Source organism: Meles meles, chromosome 5 (genome assembly GCF_922984935.1).
Source record: "Meles meles chromosome 5, mMelMel3.1 paternal haplotype, whole genome shotgun sequence".
Lineage (NCBI taxonomy): Eukaryota > Metazoa > Chordata > Mammalia > Carnivora > Mustelidae > Meles > Meles meles.
In genome coordinates, this window is record NC_060070.1 from 150,522,114 (window position 1) to 150,549,209 (window position 27,096).

The following is a 27,096-nucleotide window of genomic DNA, read 5'->3' on the forward strand; positions in this document are numbered from 1 at the left end:
CAACCTTGACAAACATTAACCCACACTCAACACTCTTCTCCTGAAAGTGTCAGGCTCGAGAACGTCACTTTGATGAGGAAGAAATATGAAAACACGAAAACATGAGTCTGAAGGGAACTGGGCTGGGCTCTCAGAAGCCAAGTTTAAATTCAGTGATGCCTGTCGTGTCTTCAGAGAACTGATGAGATTAGTTCCTCTTGGAAATCTCCTGGGCCCAAGAAGAATCGATGTATTTAAAGCTATATATTCTCTTCACCTCGGGACCGCCTCCTCCATACCCCATCAGTCCCCGCCACTCTGAATTCCAGTCTAGTTACACTTGTAACGTGTCGGCTCACGGGCCTTTGGGCGATCCCATGAGCAATGCACAACAAAGTCTTTTTCAAACTAGGCCTCTTTTTGACCCACCGATGATAGCGAAACCAGAATACATTTTGAGAATATACTTCAATAAAATTTTGGAAGCTGGAAGTAACAAGTGAGTAGGTGTTCTCACAAGTATTTCCTAAGCACTCTCCTTCTCCAGGGAGGACTTGGATGGACCTAACAAGCCCACGGTCGTCCTCACCCCCGAATGCTTCTCGAGCAATAACAGGGCGTCTGGTCCTACACTCAGTTGCGATATAGTGTTTCAGTTAGTCATCGATCACGGCATTCAAGTTGCTTACAAATTTCCCTTGAAGCTCCTAGGCAGGGCCCTAAAGACTTTGTGATGGGGGCTGAGGATACCGGAACAGGGATCTAGCCCCGTCTCAGGCTCCCTGCTCAGCGGGGAGTCTGCTTCTCCTCCTCCCTCTGCCCTACCTCGTCACTCATGTTTGCTCTCTGTCATAATAAATAAATGAAATCTTTAAAATAAAATCTTAAAATAAAATAATAAATAAAACAAACAAACAAATAAATGAATAAAATCTTTAAAAAAATAAAACAAGATCTTAAAAAATAAAAATTCCCTCGACCTCCCAGGTTAATGATCTGCTCCCCCAGAGCAGCTCAATATCCCTTGAAAATCCTGAGGCTCTGGTTTGACCCAAGAGCCTCACATCACACAGCAGGAATGGGACAGACACAGCCCAGCATTCACGGAACTTCCCTTCCAGGATCATTAATGGTTTTAGGGACTCTTAACAAGGGATGTTTCTAACTGTGATGAGTAAATACAAGAGAGAATGGCATGAAAAGATAAAGCTTGGAATGATGGCCAACTGGAAATTATGTTCACTTAGAAATACACGGGGCCAGCTGCCACCGTGGGAAAACCCATCAATGCGTAGGAGATGCACGGCCCCTGTTTGCTAACAGGCTCCAAGTCAACATGTGGCCCCCCTAATCTCTCCTCTAGCACCTCCAATTTGCCTAATTCCTCTATTCTCTTCTCCCTGATTCATAGGCAAATGAGAAAGTCATCAACAGTTCTTGTAAAACCTCTCAAATTCAGAGAATGACCCATATCACACCCAGACTGTACCACTGTGAATCCTTCCCAACTACCGCCAGGCAAGTACAGATCTCCTTCATGGGTAAGCGTGCTCACGCTTCTAAACATATCATCCAATATACTTTGTTGCAACTTGATTGGGCAAAATACTGTTAACACAGGCCACCTAACAGGAAGGACAGTCATCTCTTTATATAAAAGCCGGTACCTATTTTAATAGTAAGAATCGTGGGGACAAATTACAGCCTCAAGAAAGAGGGGATAAACTTTGAAGACTGGGGAGAAAGAGTTCTGAAAAAAGCCAAAGTATTCAGACATGAGTAGGAAAGAGGACATCTAGAGCAGAGATGCCTGTTATTAAGCCCACTGCAAATAGATAAATAAACAAATAAATTTAAAAAAAGAAAAATTCTGAGAATGCCCTAATTTTTTCATAATCAATATATACTAAATACTACCACAGTAATAGTACTGTATACTATAAAACAAAGATAAGAAATTTTAAAATGAGTCAACAATGAACATAAGTAGTAGCTCATCATTTTTCTATTTTTTTGTAGCTCATCTTGCATTTCTCTTTAGTATATACATCCCCCATCAGAGGCCACTGATGTGGCCCAGGCATCAGCTAACCCCAGCCCACAGCGTGTATTTTTGTAAATAAAGTTTTACTGGAACACAGTCACGTTCATTCAGTCACATACTGTCTGGAGCTGCTTTCTGATCTACAACAGCAGCCGTGCACTTGCAACAGTGACCGTCAGCCCCATAAAGTCTACAATATTTACTGCCTGGTCCTTCACAGAAAAAGTGTTCCACCTCCTCATCTGAAGTCTCAGTAATGAGAAACATCCGTCTAGCCCTTGATCAGGTAAAAAAAAAGTAGATGATGTATGAATGCAGTGTTTACTGACAAACTGAAAATTCTTCAGCTAAGGAATGAGGAAAGATCTGTAGGAAGACTCAAGGTTTCGACAAGGCTTCTCACTTGCAGGTAGGATTCGGCACACTTCTGCATGTGTCGAGTAACTATTTATCAGCAGTGTCCCTAGATACAGTCTCCCCCTGGTGACAGATTAGTCACCCAATTAAGTACAGTGGGTAAGCTGGAAAATTCAGCCCTGCCGCTACGCAGAACCTATGGATGGTGTGAAAGTCATTAAGGGAGGAACAAAGAAAGCTGGAGAAACACCTCGCGTTGCCCCACACAGCGTGCTCACTCCAACTCCGGTCCACCGGCCCCAGGGAAAGCCTGAGATACCCTCAGGGGCTTCACAAGTTCAGAAGTATGTAACACGAAGACAAATGGTCCCTCACGCCGTGGAGACGTCTGCGTGGCGGGTAGAGAAGGGACAGGAGAAGACGGCGCGCGCCTCAGCGGGAACCATGTCAGCAGTACCAGGCCGGGATGCTGGTCACTGTACTCTCCATCACCACACACCCACTGCTTTAACCAAGCGCCAGTTTCAGTTAAGAAAGCCCTTTCTGGGGGAGTAAAAAGTACTCATTTTATTAAATCTCGGCCCTTGAGGACACGCCTGTAGGACAAAACAGAAGTATGCCCCAAATGCTCCCTCTACGCACCAAAGGGGATCGCCGTGCCAGGCGCAGTGTTCCCGGGATAGAGTCAGAAGCAGAACTAGCTCCCTTTGTTCATGGAACACCACGAAAAAAAAAATGACACAACACAGTTATGGAGACTTGGGGTTTGGCAGGTATTTTCTCTAAGGTGTGAAAAGTTAGCCAGTCGCTTCAAGGAAATCACCTGACAGCACTCAGTAAAGCTTACAGAATGGTAAAATTGTATCTTTAAAGACAATATCTGAGTCTGGGGAAACCTTCATCGGCCACGTTGAGCCTGACAGCCGTGCCACACTTGGAGACTTTGTGGATAAGCTCGGCAGCGCTGGCAGAGGTCTTCTTTCCTCCCTATTGTACAACAACAGAACATCCGGACGCCGGGCGTAACTCCGCGAACTAGTATTTTCTAAATGACCAACGCAGGATGCTACGCAGTCCTCTAAGGGTGAGACCCATCAAAGTACAAGAAGGACGAGATGCATTTTAATGTCACAAAATCAAACGTGTTCACTGAACGGCTTCCGATTCCATCCTGCCTTTGACCGTCAGAAAACCACCTCTTCCTGTGTTGTGGCGGACGACGGAAGACTAGCCCCAGCTAAGTGAAAAGGTGATTCAGAACACTCCCTTTTGTAACTACGTGTCTGCTTAAGTCTGCATTTTCTTCGTGTGTTTCACTCCGTGCCGCGAACCACAGCAGAGCGCAGCGGTCTTCTACGAGGTAGGGAGTCAAAGACAGCAGCAGAAAGGTAACCGAACGCATTCTCGCGGCTGACTTGTTTTTTGTCTTGGAAAATAGTTATTTTTCGTAAAACCAGTACTGATGGCAACATGTAATAGGCTTATGAACATTTTTCAAGGAATTAATCAACGTTTTAAATTTTAGTTTTAACTTCTAAGATCAGTACCAAAAGATACACCCACATGAACAGAAACTCAACGGTTTTCAAGAATGGTAAAGGGATCCCAGGGCCAAAACCACAGAGCTCTGATATGGCAAGCCTACCCAGTCCTTTTATTCTACATTCCACTTTCTGTTTTTATTGTAGAAAAGCTGGCAGAGCAAGTATTTTCCCTTTTTGTTTCTCAGCTCACTTTTTCACGCTCTACACAGGAAACAGGCAAGCCTGAACGGGAGTAGGGCACTCCCTCATCTGCAGGAAAAGGGAGCGGCTCTGAGCAGGGAAGAAGCTGCCTGCGCCACAGAAAGGGAGCAGAGCCAAGCTTGAGCAGCAGGGGTGGCGGGCACCTGGCGTTGGCCACAACTACAGACCCAGCGGACCCTGCTTCTCCGTCCTCCATACACCCACCACGCAGACACGCACCCCATCAAGCTGGCATACACGCTCTCTGCTCAGTTCAGCTGGCTTCAGCTCTTGGGGGTTCGCCCTGTTGGTGTGGATTTCCCTGCCAGAGAGGTGGAGAAATACCCTGAAATGGCATTTTTGGGGGCAAGATGCTGGTGGTTAAGAAGGAGCAATAACGGGGTCTGTAATCCTGACTGTCCGCATGGCACAAAGGGACAGTCGGAATCCCAGGATTTTCTCTCTCTCTCTCTCTCAAATCCAAACGGGGATGGAAGACTTCCCAGGCTGAGGCTCACGGGGTAGGACTGATCCCTGCCACTTAAAATTAGGAACAGGATAGGGGCGCCTGGGTGGCTCAGTGGGTTAAGCCGCTGCCTTCGGCTCAGGTCATGATCTCAGGGTCCTGGGATCGAGCCCCGCATCGGGCTCTCTGCTCGGCAGGGAGCCTGCTTCCCTCTCTCTCTCTCTCTCTGCCTGCCTCTCTGCCTGCTTGTGATCTCTCTCTCTCTCTCAAATAAATAAATAAAATATTAAAAAAAAAATTAGGAACAGGATATCCAGGGTGCAGGAGATGGGGAAACCCAGGATAAAGCACCAGCAAAGGCACTGGGTCACCGCTCAGCCCTGTCAGGGAGAAAGCACCGGGACCGACTGAATGAAGCCGCCTCTCCGGGGCCCGGCCACACAAGCCCCAGCCCTAAGTAAACGGAAGTCAAGATCTTCAAACCTACAGGTCTCTCAAATAACATGTAACAGGATTCACAGTTGTCCTGTCGTTATCCCAAGGCAGATACTGGTGAAATGGATTTCCACCCATCTATGCACATATGTACCCCAGCAATCCCCAATTCCTAAACAAATTATAAAGGAAAAGTCATTTCTTATGACTGCCGCATAAAACTTCCTCCTAGAAAAATGTTCTCAGGGCAATCAAGTAAAATAATACTGCATCATATATACAGGGCAGATGATGAAACGGACTTCTGTGGGCTGGGACAAGAACTCACGAATTATGTTTCCACAGTTTCTAAGTACAAACCCTGGATCTGAGGTACGCACATGCACTGCAGCCCCAAACTCACACAGCTGAAACTGTGTCTTGAAAGGCAGGATTCAGAGATGCTTAGAGTCTCCTGACTTCCCTTGTAACAGGATTTTCTGGAGATCACGTATGTCCATAAGCACCAGCAGAGAAACACGGCTTTGGAGGCACAATTAGTTGTAAAAGAAAGAAGTAGCTTACCTGTGGTCAAGATGACTGAAGTCTTGCAAATTCAATTCCCTGGTGTCTTGCGTCAGATAAATTGTATCCACATCCTATTTGAAATAGAACTCAATCGTGTAAACGGTCCACAAAGATGATCAGGGAAGAGGGACACAATGAGAATTAGACAATAGCACAGACAGATTTTCAAGTAACCGGAGGAAGATTTTAAGCAAAAAAATGATTTGGGGGTGGCGGGGGGAAGAAGTAAGCTGGTAAATACTGGCCTATTCTCCAAGCGTGTGTGTGTGCACACACATATACACTTACCCATTGTACTTCTTCTCTGTACGAAAATCCGAGCCAGTCGCAAACACAGGCGTACATCTGAGAAAATCCACCTGAAACAAACAACAGAAATGTGACGGGTCTTCGGCTAAATGATTTCTCTGAAGTTAAGGTATAAAAGTTTAAATATGGCCGATGTTGACAATGTCGATTGTTCTTTCTGTTTGGGCAAACAGCAAAGACTCTCCCCTCCCCGTTGTATAGTAAGTACACAGCAGCACTCAATACCCCTTAAATATAGGACTTCGGTCCACCAATCCAAAGTCCGTGTGGTGCTAATTACACCTTCAAACCAACTGCGCCTTTCCAGGAGCATACTAGGAATAGACGTGACTTCCTGGCAGGGGGACATCCATACAGCCATTTATAATTTGGTTTTTTTAAAATGCATGCTCACCACAGGGGCCCTGCTCGGCCACGGTCTGGCTGTCCCACAGAGCCTGGAGACTGGCCAGTCGCTCAGATGGCTCCATGGAGACTTTTTTCATGATTCGCCTGTAAGACCAACAGTAACAATGAATTTCAAAAATCAAGGGTTTTTTTTTTGCACTGCACCCAGAAATCTATTTAGTGACATGCCCTTCTTAAAACCAAAGATGGATGCCACTTCTATTTTGGTGAAACTAATTCCATTTTCTGAGCACTAAGAAGCAGGAGATCTGCAGGAACTTAACAATAAACTTCTGTCTTGAACTCCCTTTTGTAAGCTCAGGGTGTTAGCCAGTGAGGTGCAGAGTCTATGCTATTTAGTTGTTTTGTACGATTCGATTGTACTAGAATAGCTAGAAAACAATGTGTTCTGTTGAATGAGGTATTAGATCAGGTGTATGCTGAATATAAATCACTAACTTTTAAAAAAATTCACATACGAATCTCCTGTGTCTGTCCACAGCACCGCCTATGAATGGCCATCTAGAAAGAGTATGTTCCTTTCACTATCTCCTCCCCTCAGGGGACAACTCCTCTGGGCAGGAGCCACACCCAGCCACCTTGCTCAGCCTCCCAGCTAACAAAGTCCTGGGGCACACGCACAGGTCAGGGTAATGGTTAAAGGCACAGTCAACCACCCCCAGAGTTTCATTATTCATAGAACTAGCAAAATGGGAGGACCTTCCTAACGGTGAGAAAGAAATTAATAGCCGTGAAGTTATCCAAACTGTCCCTGGTGCCTGGTGAAGTCTTGACAAATGTTAGCTGACACTCTCCTCCTCATCACCCAGGAATCATGTAACGAGGAACTTATGAATCCCTTAACTCACCCCCAAATTTTTATTAAACGTCTACAGTGCGGCAAGACCAGCTACCAGGTACTTGGCATACAACTGTGAACAAAACAGATCATCCCCGCGTTCCCAGTGAGCCGTCTCTCGCAAGAACCAGAAAAATAAAGAGGCGGTATAAAAGAGAAGTCGTAACATGGGACAAGCACACGGCGGCAGAAAGGGCACGAACTCTCTCTGGTGGGGAGAGAGCCGCGAAGGGGCTGGGGGTTTGGAAATGCTCTCCAGTACCTGCTCCGTCTATGCTAAAACCTGGAGAGGAATGAAGACTCCATCTGGGGGCGGGCGGACCGGGCCCAGGAGCCAGGGAGAGGGGTGCAGATGAAGGGCCAGCAAGTTCAAGGAGACGAGAAGGCTCGTATTCACCACCAGAAACCGCATGTGTCTCAAAGCAGCCAGCAGAGGCTGTGCGACAGGGAGGAGGTGACCGAGTAGTCTGGGGAACTACACCGAAACCAGGTCACAGAGAGACTCAGATCCGATCTCAGAGTTCAGGCTTTGTTCTCAGGGCAACGAGGGGCCACGGAGAGTCCAGAGGCTGCCCGAGATGATCAGACAGGCACCGGAGGCTGGCATCTGCAGGGTAGGTTGGGGGGCAGGTTTTGGAAATAGAGAAACAACTTGGGACATTAAAAGAAGCCCCCAGGACTGGTCAGAACCCAGGGACAGCGAAGGTCAGGAGCTGCCAGTGGCGCCAAGCAGACCCCCCGCGGGACCCTGTCTGCAGCCCAGACATGCGGAAAGAGCGGGCAGCTGGCGCGCGGTGGGGCTACAGGCTTTCCAGGCAGGCGAGCCAGAAGAACAGCAGGACAGACGGACGTGAGGGTTCTGCCAGGGCCCAGGTGGAGCCCTGGACACTGCAGGCGGGGCACTCGGGAACAGGAGGGGACGAGCCAAGGGATGTGTGGCCAGGAGAACCCGGTCCTTCCAAGGAGAGAAAGCGGAAGGGCTATGCTCCAGGCGGGATGAGGAACCGTGCCGAGGGAACAGCAGGTGCCGTTCCAGGCGATGACGAGGGCTGAGGGCTCGCGCATGGCACTGCAGAGCGAAGTGGGGAGGAGGAGAGAAAGGCATGGGCTGTGAGGAAGGGTGTCGGCGGGTCAGAGGTGCCCGGGATCATGGGAGGACCCGGGTGCAAAGCAATGAAGTCAAGATGCCCACTTACACTGGACACACTTTCACCTTCCTGCAACGATTCAAAAGCACTTCTGCTACACAGAATGTTCTCGGTCATCACTATGCATCTCAGCCACCTTGCAGAGGACTAGCGGGTAGTGTTTCCAGGGAGCTCCACTTTCTCACGGGATGGATTCCAGATAAAAACGGGCTATATCCTGACCAGGGGCCTTGTTCTACTCTGAGACAAAACCTCAAGTACACAACAAAGCATGTAAATACCAACTTTCTGCTCGCACTGAAAATATGTCTACTTCTTCACAATTTTTAGGATTGAAGCCTAACTGCCTATAACCAACGGATGTCCAACGTCATGAATGCCTTCAGATTCCGGTAGACATGCACGGGGTCTGCAAATGCGGCATGATTTTTCTCTGTTTCACCTGAAAACAGCCATGATTAAGTCCTATTATCCTAAAAGTCCTGAATCTGGGAGGAATGAGGGTTTAAGAAGACAGTCGCGCTGGAAAGTGCTATTACAGAATCTGGTCTTTTGAAATGGCTCGTCTTGGCTCAACACTATCATTCTGGAATTTTCACGGCATTATCTCCGGCTACAAGAGAGCAAAACCAGGTATTATGCAAAGAGAGAGCAGCGCATTCAGAAGCCGCCCCAAACTTTGACACAGTTGATTTAAGTGAAGCCTGGACACACCAAAGCAGACTCTGGTCTGACTTCCTCTGAGGTCACATGCGTGTTCTAAAATCCCTGCCTCGTTTCAGCAGGACGCCGTGGCATACGCTGTTTCAATGACACAGAGGTTGAAGTTAATTAAGCTCATCAAAAGCAGGGAGAAAATAAGGCAAACTCTTTGGCAGGAAACTGGGAGGATCAAGAATAGGAAGGTGGCAGTCTAGGATTATAGGGAGAAATGGGTGACTCCTCATGGCTGATTCAGAAACTAAAGCCTCAATTTTGCTCCAAAAACAACACCAGACATTCCTGCTCAGGGGAAAGGACAAGTCAAGTGGAGAGCGAGAGAAGCAGCAGTCAGCAGGGACATGTGTGTGTGGAAGCTGCCTCATGGCCTTCAAAACCCCTCTTTGGAGCTATCAGTCTGGGGGCATCTGGGGGGCTCAGTCGGTTAAGTGTCTGCCTTCAGCTCAGGTCATGATCCCGGGGTCCTGGGATCAAGCCCCCCATCAGGGGTCCCTGCTCAGTGGGGAGACTGCTTCTCTCTCTCCCTCTGCTTGCCACTCCCTCTGCCTGTGCTCGCTCTCTCTAACAAATAAATAAATAAAATTTTTTATAAAAAGGGACCAGTGTGAGCTTTTCCAAGCAGCCCATCTCTGTGCCGGTTCCCCTCTTTCTTTTGTAAGAAACTATGAACACGTCTCATGAAACAGGTGCATTTGTTGACCTAAGAGAGAAAGTGGTTAAGAACTAACCTTCCTGAGGGTGGCAAATGTCCCCAGGCTCTAACACGGACAGAAGCAATGGGGAGGGGGACCCTGCCGCTGACCCACGCTGGTTTCTTCCTGCAGCTGAACAGTGGCGAGGAGTCTATGTGCATGCGACACAGGGCACCGCTCACACTTACACACCCAGGGCGAGAGAGTCTGTCGTGCAGAAAGACAGACAGAAAGGATCTGCTGTCAGAAGACAGGCCACAGTAGTAAACCAAAATCCTGGCAGACAGACAGATGGACGGGGTGTGACGCGAGCTTGCAGGCGGTCCCGTAGCGTTGGATCTAGAACATCTGCATTAGAGGGTCTGATTCACACGAGGCTCCAAGGGACCACGAACCAGGTGACAAGCCGGCCAGCAGCTCTGAAGGCGAATCAAAAAATCTGTAAATTCTTTTACTCCACTTAATTGATGTATTTAGAATTCAATTCCAGAGCTCCTCCGCAGGAAGGCAGCGGTCTCCAGAACCGCACTTTTTTCTGCCACAAACCACACCCTAACTAAACGCTGCCTCCGTTTTAGAAAAGCACACGGACAAGAAAGCACCTTTCTTTTGTTTTTACATTGACTCTTGTTTTGCCACTTTTCTTCACAGGAACCTCACCTTTTCAAAGCACTTCAGTTGGCTCTGACTTCCTAAAGGGATCTGCAACATTTTTATTACGGGAGCAGAGAAACCTGGTCCTAACACGCTGACTTTCCAGTGAGTCACAAGAGTGCCAGAAGGTCCAGAGATGCTGAAAGTCTAGGGAAAAAACTCGTGCCAGGTTACTGTTCTGTCACCTACAAAGGATGTTATTAAATTAAGTACATTTAACAACAACAACAAAATCAAACTAGAGAAATGCTGTATATAATAAAAAAAAATCGGGGGCAACTGGGTGGCTCAGTTGGTTGGGCGTCTGCCTTCAGCTCAGACGTCCTGGGATCTCAGGGTCCTGGGATCAAGTCCCATATCGGGCTCTGTGTTCAGCAAGGAGCCTGCTTCTCCCTCTCCCTCTGCTGCTCCGCCTGCTTGTGACCTCTATCTCTCTGTCAAATAAATAAAAAAAACCTTAAAAAATAATAAATCAAACTTCAAAGAAACTTCCCATACATGAAACCTAAGCCCTTTCTGATGCCACTGGGTAATGGACCACAACACCCTGTAATACAGATAAAATTTCTGAAGCAGTTTACAGGAGCTAATTTAATCCTTTCCTGCATCAACAGCATTATTTCCATTTTACAGATGAGGACACTGAGGCACTGAGATGGGAGTTAACTTGCCCCGGGTCTCATTCCCACCAAATCATCCCGACAACCTGACACCTTCTCTCTCCACACACGTTCATAAGCAGCACCGAGGACCACTGCTCCCTAAAGTGTGACTACCACTTTATTCTAACATTCCAGAGCCTTCGTAGTCTGCAGTACCCCTCCGTGAGGCTTTCGCTCACAGTGACATCTGCAGGCTCCCAATTCAGGCTGTGCCAGGCAGACACCTGTCTCCCAAAGGCACCTGCTCCCGCCATTTCTGCACAGAACGCTCCCGACCCACCCTCCACAAAAGCCCCCCCACCTCCAAAAAAGGAGGAAAGCAAGTACAAATCGTACATTATTTTCCTGGCATCTCAAGTTAGACGTGACTTTCCTTTCTCTGAAATCTGAGGATCTTCTCTCCCTTCCCTGTACTGTTTGTGGAACTTTCTTACGCTGCCTTCAGACTGGAAACTCCCGAGGAGCAGGAAACATCTCACTCGTGTATGTATGCCCGAGGAAGTCCTTCAGCGAACACTTTCTAAACGAAGTCTACTGTGTCCTGATGACTTAATTTGATGTTTAAAAGAAAAAAAAAAAAAAAAAGAAAAAGAAAAGAATCTCACTTGGTTCTGGAGAACAGCCAAGGTTCTTAATACTAGAAAAGCTGAAGGCCACAACAAAACAGCCTCCTGAAGAGGAATGTCACTACGGACCCCTCTGGGAAAACGGATTAAACAACATTTACTACAGATATTTCCCGAGCTCCTCAGTGTCCCTCTCTCGGAGGCCAGGCCTCCGAGGACACCCACTTTCACACAGCAAAGATGAGAGTGGTCACAACACAATGCTAACAGTGATTTGATTTTAACTTACATTTTCTTCTCGCACCTTTTAATTCTCACCATATTTTGAAATAAATTTTCCTTATTTAAAGAGGGGAGGGAAACATCATTTTCTAAGGGAAGGAAAGAGGAAGCGATAAATATCCTAGCCTTTAGGTACGGGGCGGGGCGGGGGAGTGCGGATGAAGAGTGGATCCTGGCGGGACTATTAATTTTTATTAAAATTCCTTATTTTTTTCCTACCTGCATTCTCTTGACTGTTGTCAAGAGGACTGATGACACATTGTAGATTATTTACATCCTGTTTTTATAAGTTTGATTTTGATCATGGATGTCATTTTCAAAATTTATATTTGGGTAAAACCAGAAATTCAGATCTTTGCAGATATAGTTTCATTTCTAAGCAGTCAAGCTTGGACTATCCAAGAACTGATTATCTGAGCGGAGACTTGCCCTGGCCGTGTGTGTCCCCCGGACTGTCCTGGTTCCTGATGTCTACTCATCAGATGCTTCCCTCTCCACCTGGCCCTGGCAGCCCTCGGAAAGAGAGGAGATGAGGGCAGAGGACTGAGGCGCCCATCGCAGGCCCAGGTAATGTACCTGATGAGACAAATGACTCCAACCAGGCTGAAGATTCCGAATACGGTTTCTTTTTTACATTTTTGTTTTAATCCCAGCTAGTCACCATACGGTATTATATCAAATATAGTTTCCCATTCTCCAACTTACTATGAGTGGGTTGTGTGACATGACTGGGGACATGTTCTCCGACATCTACGTCAAGGAAATCTTTCCCTTGCTGACCGCCTTAACCTGAGGCAACACGAGGGATGGAGGAAAGGATCTGAAGGCCTACCTCTCCCCGCTCGCTGGTCGGTAACCAGCACCGATGTCACTATGCATTTCCCCTGCTAAAATCACATAATACAACCTAAGGAACTTCCAGAGGAAAGGCAGAACGTGCAAGTCACAAAAGAGTACAGGTTTATTTGGACAAGCTAACTGCGCACGGTGGGTAGGAAAGTGAGTAAAAGTCAAGTATGGGTTTTTTGTTTTTTAATTTTTTATTTATTTCTTATTTTTTTATAAGCATATAATGTATTTTTATCCCCAGGGGTGCAGGTCTGTGAATCGCCAGGTTTACACACTTCACAGCACTCTCCATAGCACACACCCTCCCCAATGTCCATAACCCCCCCTCCCCCTCTCCCAAACCCCCTCCCCCCAGCAACCCTCAGTTTGTTTTATGAGATTAAGAGTCACTTATGGTTTGTCTCCCTCCCAATCCCATCTTGTTTCATTTATTCTTCTCCTATCCCCCTAACCCCCCATGTTGCATCTTCACGTCCTCGTATCAGGGAGATCATATGATAGTTGTCTTTCTCCGATAAAGTCAAGTATGTTTACGTTATTTAAATTCTCTGCCAGGTCAAGTTCCAAACCACAGTCTCCCTTTCTGGGTGGGTGGCTTCATCTGGACTGCCTCTGCCTTCCCCGCCCTCCCCCTGCACCCCTGCCGGAGTCCTCTCCCCGCTTCTCAGTGGGCCTCTGCTCAGCCAGCCACACCTGTCCACCTCATCCGTAGGCCTTGTCATCCACTCATTGGCTTTGTGTCCCCTTGGCCCCCGCGCCCGTGGTTGGGAGCTCGGGCTACGTCTTCCAACTTCCGTCGGCTCCCGCGTCATACCGCCCAGCGGCGCACTGGGCACACGGTAAGCATGAGGAACCTCAGTGAGTCTCTGCTATGTGCCAAGGACTAGGGATTTCGCAGATGAATAAAAAACACAGCCTTTGCTCAAGGCTTCAAGGCTCAATCCCTTCTCAAGGCTATTGTAGATTTATTACGACGACCTCCAGCAACAATCTCTCTCTACCAGAGCATCCCCCCGTCACAGCCGTGTGCTTTACTCTCTCCCATTCCGCCTGTGAACAAAAATCGGACCTCTTCGTTCCTTCCCACTTCTCAGTCCCGTTCACAGCTGAACATCTCTACTAGTTTCCCGCAGGTGCCACATTGACCTCCTCCCTTTGGGGCCCATCCCGGCAGCACGGCAGCCCGCCTCTGCCCACCACAATCCTGGCACTGCGCTTCACTGCGCCCAGTTCCCCGGACAGCCCTCCGCCCTGGGCCTGGTCCGCGCCCAGAACATTCGGCGGTCACACCCTCCCTGCTTCAGAGGCTCCTCCCAGGCCCTGGTTTTCCCCGGGAATCCTGTCTGATTCCCTTCACGACTCTTCCTCTTAAACTCGTCATCATTCTCAAGATATCGTCTCTCTGGCGCACGTCTCTCCCTAGATGACCTCTGAACAGTCGTGCAAGCAAGACTCTACACTAATGATGCCCACTTTTGCGACGTCTCCAGACCCGGACCTTCCCCTAAGCTCCAACCCCAAATATCACATATATACCTGCCGACCTGACATTGCCCCGTGTCCTCGAGCTTAGCACACCGGACACAGAATGCTGGGGTGTTTCTCCCCCCAAATAAAGCTTGCCCCACACCTACCCTCGGCCCTCTCCATCTCACTGCAAGGTAGCACGAGTCATCGAGTTATTAAACCAGAAGCCCAGGAGCCATCCTTGGTCCTCCCTTTCCTTACCGCTGTCACCCACGTACCAAATCCACCAGCCAGCCCTGGACCAGAATATATCTTCTGGACCCCTGACCAGATATCTTCTCCCAGAATATATCTTTCACCTTCCACCTCCCATCCTTGTCTCTAATGTCACGGCCGCAGCCCTCCCTCCCCTAGATCCCCACCCGTGTTCTAACCAGCTCTCCCCTCCTACCCTTCCCCTTCCCACTCTGCTCTCCCCAGTGGCAAAAGTAATCTTTGTAAATCGCATCGCGAATCAGGTCACATCCCTCCTTGCACCCGGCAGGGGCTTCCTAGCGAGCTCGTGCTGCCGCGCGCTCTTTCCCCCGAGGATCTCTGTCCCCTGCCCCACTGGCCCGCACCAGCTTCCAGCCTCCTCTCAGGCCGGTCACCCCCTCCCGCCTGCATTCTCCTCATTCCCATAGTCCAGCCGCCCCGCTTCTCTCTCAGCCCCTCCCAGACATCAGCCCTGGTCCAGGCAGGCGAGACAGCACAAGCAGAGGCCTGAGAAGGAAACGTTCTCTGCCCTCTTCCGGCTCCTTCTCTTCTGTGGCGTCTGTTCAAAGGATCATGGCCACAGGGAGGCCCTGGCAGACAGAATTTTATTCCTTCTAATAGTCCTATAGGGGCAAGCATAGTCAAGTTTACACTTACTTCACTGACTTATTCGCTTTCTGGGGGTCTGCTTCCCCATGTAAGCAATGCAAGTTCCCAGTATAAACTCCACGTGGGCCATGGACCCCAAAACTTAGCACGGTGCCATCTACAGCAGAAACTCAATAACCATCGATGGTTTAAGTGCATCAAGAAAGGACCGGACCCCGGGATGCGTACTAGCATAGGACGCGCTCAGAAAGCTCTAGAGCAACGTGAGTAAAGAAGCTCTTCAGACACCGGGCTGGGTCTTTCGGAGGGGGAGTGTCTGGATTAGCAGCCTGTACGAAAGCACCGAGGACAGGAGAGGCTGACGCGCTCGAGGACAGGCTGGATCACGGGTCCAGACGGCAGTGGTTGGCCGCGCCAGCCGACAAGGCATCGACGCGACCACGTAATTCCGGTCACCACGCGGAAGACCTGTTGTGAGGTCGACGACGGGAGACTGAGACAGCAGCAAAGACGATGCTGCCCCAGGAGACCGAGACCCTCTGAACCACGGCAGGGGAGAGGAGAAGCCAGACGGGGGGCAGACCAGCAGACAGGCATGGAAAGGGTCTGACTGTGCGACTGAACGAGAGACTGTGCACTGACGAGCCAATGAGATAGTGTTACACACAGGCAGGTTTGGGGGGGAACCTGCTGAGTCGCTGGGACGCACCGCATGTCAGGTGCCTGGGGACGTCCTTGTGCAGCCAGGACACAGAAGGGTTCAGGTGGAGGCTTTGGATTTAGAAACTAACATATACTCAGCAAACGCCCCCCTGGAAATGGAGCTCATTATTCAATGCTTGGTTCATATTTGCTGCCCAAACCTTTCAACAAGAAGTTAAATGGAAGAGAGGAGGGCCGACACTTTCCTTAGACCATTTCCTCTGGGAAGAAAAATGGGAAAATTCAAACCCCAAACTGGCAACTCCCTCCAAACTCCTAGAATGTTAGGCAAATAAAACTATTTTAAAGAAAGTAGCGATTCTGCATGTTGCCCTGAGGGTTGTATGAGGCCTTGCTAAATAAGGCTGAGTGTAATGATCTTCTGATCTCATCAGAGCTGATTTGGGATGAGAGCGAGGACGTTACAAGGAAGCTCATGTACAAAGTCACGTTAGTAAATGTCCTTTAAGGGAGGACAGGCTGTAGTAACTGCTGACTCGCGATCACCCCAGATAGTTCTCTGGGGGCTTTAAGAACGTTCTCCTTCTGGGTATTTCCCCCTCACTGCTCATCATGCCTCACTTTGCCCCGCATCCCTGCACCCGCACCTCTCATGCACACACACGCGTGTGTGTAGGGTTGCACACTGTAGAAGCTTGCCTTTAAGGCTTCGTACCTGGAAATTCCAGGCAGGCAGGAGCTGGGCGGCAGCCCCCCTCGTCCCCTCCGTGCCATGGAATGAGGCCATGGGACACTTCACTTCCTCTACAACCAACTAGTCAGACACTCAGAGAAGTGCGAGGAGCCCAAAGCCACAGAGAGGAGGAAGCCCTGGGTGAACAGCCAGAAGGCACAGGCCAGCCCCTGGTGCTGGCGGGAGGTGGATAAAAAAGAGAGAGCCCCTAACAGGTCTCGGAAAGCCAGAGACCATGAGGAAGCCCCATCCGCACCGAGCCACCTGCAAACGCCCAAAAAGCTGGAGGACACAAGGCTAGGTTTTTCTGCTTTGCCTCTTAATTCACAGGCAGAGCATCGTAAGAGACACCCTCCACGAAGGGCAAGTCCCTGAAATATCCTTCCGGCTCCCACGCAGCAAGGCGCACAGCGCACCATCTTCCTGTGTCCCTGTGAGGCTTTGCGGCCTCCGTGCACAGAGCAAGCCCCGGGAGAGGGATTTTCTGACTCTGTACCATCTCCTCCCAGCGGGAAGGTATTTTCACTGGGGACTATTAATTTAGGGAGCTTTCTGACAGAGCATCTCTCTGCCTTTTACCTCTGCCTATCCAACTCCCTCCCAAAAACCCACACCCACCTGAAGGACAAACTCGGTTACCCAAGCGCAGAATCCCGATGAAAAGCACTCAGCAAAGAAACAGGAGGGCATGCACAGACACAGTTCACTCCTATTCCTAACACGTGTTTCAGAAAACGAAGAGGCAAGAAAAGACAAGGAAAAGGAAGCCTCTGGCTCCCATGAGTACTCTCCCTGATGCATTTCTGCAAAGCCGTGAGCCCCTGGTCCCACTAGGGTACGTCTCAAGTTGGGACAAAAGGGTTTCTGCTTCGGTCCTGGGGCAGAGGTGAAAGGATGGCCAAACCCTAGACGTCAGACACAAGGGCCCCAGGGAGGGCTTGCCGTCCAATGTTGGAGAGAAGGACGCGTGACGGGAAGGCGCCCTCTCGTTCACGGCCCTGAGGAGGCTGTTCTTGCTCTGCCCTTCCCCCAAGCACTCACACTGGGGACAGGCCAGGAAATATCCTCCGCAGGCAGGAGCCGATGTGGGCCAGCACTTCGCTCACGTCCTCGGGCGATGCCATCTTCATGGAGATGCTGTACTTCTCCGTCTCCACCACCATCTGCAAGAACCGGGTTGGATGCTGCTTAGTACTGGGCACAGTGCCTTGAATTTTTGGGTTGAAGTCACCTAAACGATATGCTCATGCTGACCTATGCCAACGCAGTACCAACTTTTCAAGAAGCTCTCCCTTAAAATAGCAATCTTAGCTAAGACTCGAGGCACTGTTTGGGGAGAGGGTGGAACAGTTGTCAGAAACATCCAGAAACTGAAACAAGGCAAAATTCCAACAGGACCCCCCACCCTGGCTGTGTGATGGAGACAGGACGGTCACATGCACACGTGACTTCTTTTACCAAGGTGTGGTCCTACCAAGTCTGTTAGACCCCTGCTCTCCAAAGAAGGAAGCATACCTCCTTCGGCGAGTAGCGGAGGGCAATCTCATCTTAACCTTTTTTGGGGGGTGGGGGGGAACATGTCCTAAAAACAAGACCCCTTGTGAGATGTTTCAATGAAGTGTTAAAACCTTTTGTCTAGTAACAAAAATCAAATGCTTATAAAACATTTCAACTTTTCTAAAAAGAGAGACTTCTTGGAAAGGATTATATGATAGGAACAAGGTCATCATGTTCAGAGCTAAGCAAAGAATCATTCCAATTAACTGCTGGGAAATGTCCAAAGCTTGCCACCAAAAATGTTGACCCTGAGGTCACAGAGCTTGTACTGTAAATAAGCATAAATCAACCTGAGAAAAGGGGCAGGTGGCAAAGGGAAGCTGGTTGTTTATGGACACATTTCAAATAAAAAGAACAAACATCACTTTAAAAAACACAAACACATTATCTTGGATCTCAAAAATATTCATGTTAAATGCAATCCCTTTGGATTTTCACTGCATCAAAACAGGCTCACATCTTCACTCCCTGCCGGTATGGAACTTGTACAAAAACAGGATGGGGGAGTACTACGCTGAGGGTGCAACCAGCCAATCAGGTTAACAAAGCAGTTTTCAGATTTGTTTTAGGCTGTCCTAAAGTTAGCTAAATTAAAAATAATCACCTGTCTTTCAAAGTGTTAACAGTAAAAGGAAAAGTAATGTGGGGCGCCTGGGTGGCTTAGTCGGCCACCCAGTGCTCAGTTGGCCACCCACGGAGCACCCAGTGCTCAGAAGGCATCTGCCTTCTGCTCAGGTCATGATCCCAGAGTCCTAGGATCGAGTCCCGCATCAGGCTTCCTGCTCAGCAGGGAGCCTCCTTCTCCCTCTGCCTGCTGCTCCCCCTGCTTGCGCTCTCTACCTCTCAAACAAATAAATAAAATCTTTTTAAAAAATTTAAAAAAGGAAAAGGAATGCAATTTATTTGCCAAAATGATGAGATCAAAGAAAAAGACTTAAATGAGCCACAAGCACCCCAGCGGTCTCTCTCAATACCTCTCACCTCGGTGTCCGTTAGTTGGCTCTCCATATTAAAAAAAAAATTTTTCTCCATTCCTAATTTTCGTGCAGTGGTCTGGTCTTCTAGAAGGTGGCCCAAGGAATATTTCTCCCCCAAAAGGCAGCAAGAATGGCTGCGCCTGGAGGTTATTTACTGTTCAGCCCCAGGACGTCCCAACGAAGTATAGGCAGCAAATTAAAGAGGCTCTTACAGCTGGGCTACGAGGTCCCACGCGCACGCATCTGTGCGCGTGTGTGTTTTAAAGAAGCCAGATGCTCTGGGACGCGGCCACTGGGTCGGTGCCCGGCTCCCCGCCCCCGACATTCCCGCCGTGAGTAATGATATTTTCACTACGGGGCACTTGTACTTTCCTCCCCTCTACTGCATCTATCTATTCCGTTCACGGTTTGGGTGTGAGCAATTAGTAATTAGCTTATTCTAATTCCGCTTCATCTTCACACCTAATCATCCTTAATTACACAGGATTGAATAGAATGACAGGGAAGGAAAAAAGGTGACAGGTGAAGGGGAAGAAAGGCGGCCTTCAGATTCGAGCTGACGCGAAGGCGAAGGCAGCTCCCAGCCCCGGAGAATACGTCACCGCCTCGGGCTGATGGAAAGACTGCCACAGAGAGATCCGGGGCGCACTCTACAGCAAACCCTCCGCCACGACAAACCTTCCGCCTTCTCATTGCCTCTGTCCCTCCTATTGCGGCTGCTGAAAAACCAAATGCGTGCACCAATTCTAGCAGGACAGAGCCCATGACCTCCAGTACGCATTGAAGACAATAATCAGCAGGATCTTATTTAAATAAAATAATAATAATTGAGTAATTGAATAATTAAATAAAATCTAAAATAATAAAAATAAAATAATCATCAGCAGTATCTTATGTAAGATTCGAATTTCTAACCCTACCCCACCTCCTTTCTTTAGGGTAAAACAACCTGGCTACCCACGGACACTTTTAAATAAATGTCAGCCAACAGATTGGTCAAGTCTTTTTCGTTCTTCTAGCAGAAACAGCCATGGGTTTGCCAAAATCATCCTAGGACACAGCAAACAATTAACCTTATAATTAAAAAAAAAAATAGGTGTTTTGGTTGTATAAGAAATTGTCCAAAAATTCTGTAACTATAAAACCATATAATGGTTGGTCTCACTGTACTGACCACGAACGGGCAACAGAACTTCCACAGAACCTGGATGCCAGAAAGTGCCACGGCAACGAGATTTGGAAAATAAGATAAAGGTCTCTCACATGCCCACAGGGAGGAGGAAAGACAGCAGCAGTAAACGTCACATTTCACCAACTCAGTAACACAACGCACCCCTCTCACTCACACACGAGGAAGTGTGGGGGTCCAGGCATGTAATCTGAGTCGACAAAGCTCTAATTAAATAGTGATTAAAAGTGAATCAATCCCAGAGAACATTACAAGAGAATGGGATGGGGCGCCTGGGTGGCTCAGTGGGTTCAGCATCTGCCTTCGGCTCAGGTCATGATCCTGGGGTCCTGGGATCGAGCCCAGATGGGGTTCCCTGCTCAGCACGGAACCTGCTTCTCCCTCTACCTGCTGCGCTCCCTGTTTGTGTGCTCTCTCTATCTCTCTCTCTGTGACAAATAAATAAAATCTTAAAAAAAAAAGCACGTCTCCATCAAGGGGGAATTGTGGGTGCCACAGGCAGATACTATCATCCTTAGGATTTCATGTTAGAGAACATTGGAGAAACCACACATCAAAGGTCCCGGTTACCCAGGTTACTATTTCTCGTCTCTCAGAAGACGAGACTCAATGCCTGCCCCAGACACACTAAGTCCTACCCGCTGTGTGCATGTGCGTGCGTGGGGGGTGTGACAGGGCAGGGTACTGCTGAGGTACCAGTGTTTCTAAACAGCACCACAGAAACTTCTGAAACGTCAGAATTTGAGGGCTGCGAAGCGCCCGGCATCACGGGCCCCTCTGTGGAAGAGGCCCCACTGTCCCACTGTCCCTTCACCCCCAAGGTCCACACTAAGCTGAGGCAACGCTATATACACCCCTCCTCCTGGTCTCCCCGGGCCAACAGCCCCATGGGCCTGATACCGCCTGAGCTCCTCTGAATGCCAGCCAGACAGAAGGGACGGGACTACAGTGTCGCTAGACCAGACCAGCACCAGCAGCCACGCGGGGAAACCAGTCTCGCTGTACCAACATCTTTTCTCATAATGAAAGCCCACAGCCAAATCATACTTTGAATATAACCTTGGCATTAGCATCTCAGTAGTGCCCTTTTGCTTGATCACAACACTGACATCGTAAACATAAACATCGCAGAATGAAGACCGTCGAGAAGGCCCCGGTTATGTCATCATTCATGAGTACTCATTCACTCCTGCATATGTCTGCCATTTGGGCAAACATATGGTGCTGTCATTTTTCTTCCAAACTCCAGTGTCTGAAGAATGCTAAACACTCGGGATAAACACTGCTCTCAGATGAACTATGGAAAAGTTCCAAGGATTTGTATGTTAACCTCGATCAACGTAAAATAACAGTTCTGACAACTTTTAAGAAAGTCATCAACAGACCACACACACACACACGTGTGTGCAGACACAAACACACATTCTCTTCATAGTTTTAAAAATGAAAAGTAGAATGAAGAAAACAATAAAGACCAGAGCAAGAATCGAGGAAATAGGAAGCAAAAACCAATAAAATCAATAGAGAAATTCAACAAAACCAAAACAAGTTCTTGGTGAGGATCAACAGACTTGATAAACGTCTAATCAGACTGGAAGGCAGGAGGGCAGGGAGAAGAACTAACGGATGAGTAAGAGGAATGACATTCTACAGATACCGAGAGCATAACAAGGGGATACTATGAACAATGTTGCATCAGTAAATCTGACAACTGAGATGAAACGGGTAAATTTCTTAAAAGACACAAACCACCACAGCTCACTCAAGAAGAAACATATAAATGCATCCATATCTATTAAAGAAACAGAATTTTTCGTTAAAAACCTTCCCGAAGAAGAAACTCCAGGCCCTGATGGCATCACTGGTCAATTCAATCAAACATTTAAAGAGTTGGTTATTCTAAATTTTTCTAAAAAACCAAAGAGGAAGGATAATTCTATGATCACTCTAACACAGAAAGTGACAAAGACTTTTTTTTTTTAAGATTTTATTTATTTATTTGACAGACAGAGATCACAGGTAGGCAGAGAGGCAGCCAGAGAGAGAGGAAGGGAAGCAGGCTCCCCGCTGAGCAGAGAGCCAGATGCGGGGCTCGATTCCAGGACCCTGGGATCATGACCTAAGCCGAAAGCAGAGGCTTTAACCCACTGAGCCACCCAGGTGCCCCGACAAAGATTTTTTTTAAAGAGAAAAGTACATGGGCGCCTGGGTGGCTCAGGGGGTTAAGCCTCTGCCTTTGGCTCAGGTCATGATCCCAGGGTCCTGGGATCGAGCCCCACATCGGGCTCTCTGCTCCACAGGGAGCCTGCTTCCTCTCTCTCTCTGCCTGCCTCTCTGCCTACTTGTGATCTCTGTCTGTCAAATAAATAAATAACATCGTTAAAAAAAAATAAAGAGAAAAGTACAGTCAGTAACGGTCATTAACATAGATGCAAAGATCCTTCACAGACTTTTGACTAGAATCCAACAATATACAAACTGGATAGTACGTCATGACCAAGTAGGGCTAATCCCAGGAACGAAAGGCTGAATTAATACCTGAAAGTCAATCACTATAACACACCTTATTCACAAACTAAAAAGAAAACAAATCCACATAAGAATAGAGAAAAAAACCTGTGACAAAACACAAACTAATTCCTGAATAAAAAACTCCCAGTCAACTTGGCATAGAAGAGAAATTCCTCAACCAGATAAAGGGCATCAATGAAAAACCTCCAGCTAACGTCATCGTAGTGGGAAGAGAATGGCACTCTCCCTCCGAGATCAGGGAGAGAACAAGGATGTCTGCTCCCATTGCTTCCACTCAGCTCTGATTCGGAGGTGTTAGTGAGGACAGTGCCCAGGCACTGAAATTTGACTTTACCCCACCTAGAAGTGAGCAAGTTAGCCTGCCGCTGTTTCATAGATGCCAGCGGTACACAGCAGAGTCCTGGATCACACAGAAAGGACCTGACTAGGCATGGCACAGCAAAGGGCATGAGCACCATGCGAATCCCCCTTCCCCCAACACCCAGAGCCCCACAGGGTGACACAGAGAGGGCTCGGAGAGCTACCTACACAGTGGGTTGCTTCCAGGAAAGGAACCCTGGAACCGGGGTAATCTGTTTCACAGTAAACAGTGAGCAAGCCCACTCTTTGTCCATAAGGGCACATGCCATCAGCTCACGTGGGTACTCGTGGCAAACAGAACCCCGGAAAGCAGCCTGCGTAAAGAGAAGTCACAGCACGGAATCCCGGGCACACCTGGCAAGACACGCAGGAACCTCAGAGACCCAACAGCATTAAGGCAGAGAAAGAAATAAAAGGTATCAATACTGAAAAGGGAAGAAGTGTAACTGTCTTTATTCACAAACGACGCCATCGTCCATGTAGAAAATGATGAAATTCGTTTTTAAAAGCCACTCATACTAAGAGGAGAGCACAACCACTTGTCAGGATACAAGTTTAATATGCAAAAGTCCACCATGTATCTATACTGGCAAGAATCATTAAGAACTGGCATTGAAAACAATACCATTTAAAATCGCATTACAATGTACAGGATGCTTGGGAATAAATCTGACAAAAGATGTGTAAGACCTGTACGCTGAGAGCTACAACAAAACACCACGGAGACAAATTGAAGAAGACCCAAATACGTGTAGAAATACACAGCTTTCTTGGGCCAAGGACTCCATACAGTGAAGACGTCAATTCTCCCCAAACTGGCTTATAGATTCAATGTAATACCAACCAAGACTCAACAGCCTTCTCCGTAGAAACTGAGTCTAAAATTCTTACGGAATTGAAAAGGACCCAGAACCACTAAACAACTGTGAGAAAGAAGAACAAAGTTGGAAGACTAACACTATCTGATTTCAAGTCTTATTGTAAAATTAGAGTGATCAGGACGGTGTGGTAGTTGCATAAAGACAGACAAACAGACCACAGGGACAGGATTCAGTCCAGAAACGGACCAATACTTACATAAACAACTGATTGCCAGCAAAAGTGGAAGCCAGTTCAGTGTGAAAACAACAGTCTTTCAAACAGGTGGATAAGCAACACACACACACACACACACACACACACACACACACACACACCAAAAAAGAACCTTCCCACTTTGCTTTAGTACAGAAACTCCTTCAAAGTGGATCATAGAGCTAAATGTATAACGTAAAGCTGTAATACTCCCAAAGATATAGAACATTCTGTGACCCTGAGTTGAGCAAAGATTTATTCAACATGACACCAGCATGATCCATATATATATATACACACACACATACATATATATATACACATACAAATTGGACATCATCAAAATTTAAAACTTGTGCCCTTTGAAAAGCACTGCAAAGAACATGAAATGACAGGCTGCAGACTGAGGGAAAAAATACGTGTAAATCAGTACCCGAAAAGGGATTTGTATTCAGAATATACAAAGAACTCTTAAAACAATAACGAAACAATGCAATTTTAAAAATAGCAAAACATTTTAAAAAGCACTTGAAAAAGGCAGATAGATGACGGTAAACAAACAGATAAAAAGATATTCAATATCTTTTTTTTTTTTAAAGATTTTATTTATTTGACAGAGAGAGACCCAGCGAGAGATGGAAAGAGACGGAACACAAGGGGGGATGGGGGAGGGAGAAGCAGGTTTCCCACCCAGCAGGGAGCCCCAGGCAGGGCTGGATCCCAGGATCCTGGAATCATGATCTGAGCAGAAGGCAGACGCTTAACAACTGAGCCACCCAGGCGCTCCACTCAACATCTTTAGTCATTGGAAAAATGCAAATTAAAACTACAATGAGAAAGCATCACACACTTTTCAGAATGGCTAAAATTAAACACAATGACCACGCAGGTGTCAGGAGAATGTGGAGGAACCGGGACCCCCACGCACTATTTGTTCGTGGCAACGTCCAATGGTATAACTACTTCGGAAAATAGTTCAGGAACCTCTTAAAAAGTTAAACATGCACCCACATACACTTCAGCCATTCCATTCCGAGATATCTACCCATGGGAAATGAAAGCCTCTGTCCAATCAAAGATTTGTACATAAAGGTTCACAGCAGCTTCGCTGGTCTTGGCCAACAACACCAACAACCCAACTGTCCCCCACGGGCGAAGGGATAAGGCAGCTGGGGCACAGCCCACAGTGGAATACAACAGAACACGAGGGGACACACGGGACGCAGCAGGACACAATGGGACTGAACAGAACACAGTGGGACACTACTCAACAATAAAAAGGAACTACTGAGACATGCAACAAAATAAATCGATCCCAAAACACTTCTTCCGATGAAAGGAGGTAGGCAATAAAGTATCGGACTCATCTCCAGCTGCAGGGAGCTGACGCCCGCAGGCAAGGAGAGCAAGAGGGAATGCTGCCTGGGCGATATGAGGAGACCGTGTGATGAGGACTAAATCTGGGATCTCGACTGTGGTAACGGTTTCACAGTACACATATGTCAAAGCTCAATCATACTGTATATTTCAATTTGTGGCATATTACTTATTATCACTCAATAAAGCTGTTTTCAAAAATCTGCATCTTAGGGACACCTGGGTGGCTCAGGTGGTTAAGTGTCCAACTCTTGATTTTGGCTCAGGTCATGATCCCAGGGTCGTGAGATCGAGCCCCACGTGGAGCCCTACCTCAAGGCCCGTATCAGGCTCTGTTCTCAATCGGGAATCTGCTTGAGATTCTCTCTCTCCCTCTCCCTCTGTATCTTCCCACCATGCGCTTTCTCTCTCTTTCTAAAATAATAAATAAATCTTAAAAAAATAAAATAAAAATCCACATTTTATTAACACCAAAAAAATTTCATGCATCACTATATTCCCAGAAAGACCTTATTAGATACTGTTGTATAATAGCTACAAGATTTTAACACTAAACCTTGTTGTACAAAATCTCACGTTTACATCCCCAGCTCATGTAAGAGCTCACTGGTCCTTCTCAGACTGAGTTCCGCAGAATGCGTTTACCTTCCGAGAACAACACACTCCCAGCCCCCTGTTCAGTCTCTCATTCAGAAACTTCATTTTCCCTAATCCGGTTTTCCTACATAATCTCAGAGAACTTCAACCATGAAACCAGACAGGAGCTTCCCAGTTTCAGAAACCCCAGAGAGGTTAGAGCCCCGCCGTCGGGACGCACAAGCTGCTGCTATTGGCACGCACCTGAGCGGACTTGTAGCACATGACACCATGAATCTCCAGGTAGCTGAAGGTTAACTCGAGCTGCAATTGAAATAAAAACCTGTAATGAATGAGGGTGGCAAAACCTAGGCTTCGTGGTGAAAATGCTACAATTACAAACAGCCTGAGAGCCAAACAAGGTTCTGGGAGTCTTCGGAAGGCAGGCGGGCTTACCGTCTCCATTCCTGCATGAAGATATGACCTTGATTACCGTCTTTCAGAAAAAGTATTCTTCACTTTACTAAAGGGCTGAAAGGAAGCTAGAAGTCTGACTTTTTAAATTTCATCAAAGGACAAACTCAATGGAAAGTTCTTACACGTCTACTCTAGTACTTCTTCACTGAGAGATGAACGTGTATGAAATGAACGCTCTCCTATTTCAAAATTTTGCTCCAGAAAGTCCCATCAAGATGATGACGTTAGTTTTCCCTTCTTTCTAAACCCTTACCTCTTTGGGTGACACTCTGGCCACTTACTGGAATCATTGTCATTCCTTCTCCATCTTTCAAAAAAAAATGCCTATTTTGAATGGATTTGGAAAAATACAACATGTAGGAATTTTAAACTGTGGTTAAATGAAACGCACAGTTATATAAAAATTTTATCTTTGTGGGCAGATAAATGATTTATTTCCTTCCCATTTTAATAAGTGATCCTTTCTCTCTTCTCCTATATCAGCAGTTTTTTCCCCTTCAAAACAGCTCCAGTCCCACACTTTTCCTATTTTTCCTGGACAACAGCCACT

At 47.4% G+C, this 27,096-nt stretch overlaps 1 protein-coding gene across 6 annotated transcripts in view; it reads right to left on the reverse strand.

The window, feature by feature from the left end:
• The window catches only part of CARMIL1 (capping protein regulator and myosin 1 linker 1), a 305,453-nt gene that overhangs the window by 162,192 nt on the left and 116,165 nt on the right, over positions 1–27,096 (reverse strand). For all 6 annotated transcript variants that reach the window (XM_046004391.1, XM_046004388.1, XM_046004387.1 and 3 more), the window contains 5 exons: positions 26,334–26,393; positions 17,469–17,590; positions 6,276–6,373; positions 5,861–5,931; positions 5,570–5,643 (listed from right to left, as the gene is read on the reverse strand). In XM_046004391.1, coding sequence (XP_045860347.1) covers positions 5,570–5,643; positions 5,861–5,931; positions 6,276–6,373; positions 17,469–17,590; positions 26,334–26,354 — 386 coding nt within the window. In that variant the 5' untranslated portion in view covers positions 26,355–26,393. The remainder of the gene's footprint in view (positions 1–5,569; positions 5,644–5,860; positions 5,932–6,275; positions 6,374–17,468; positions 17,591–26,333; positions 26,394–27,096) is intronic.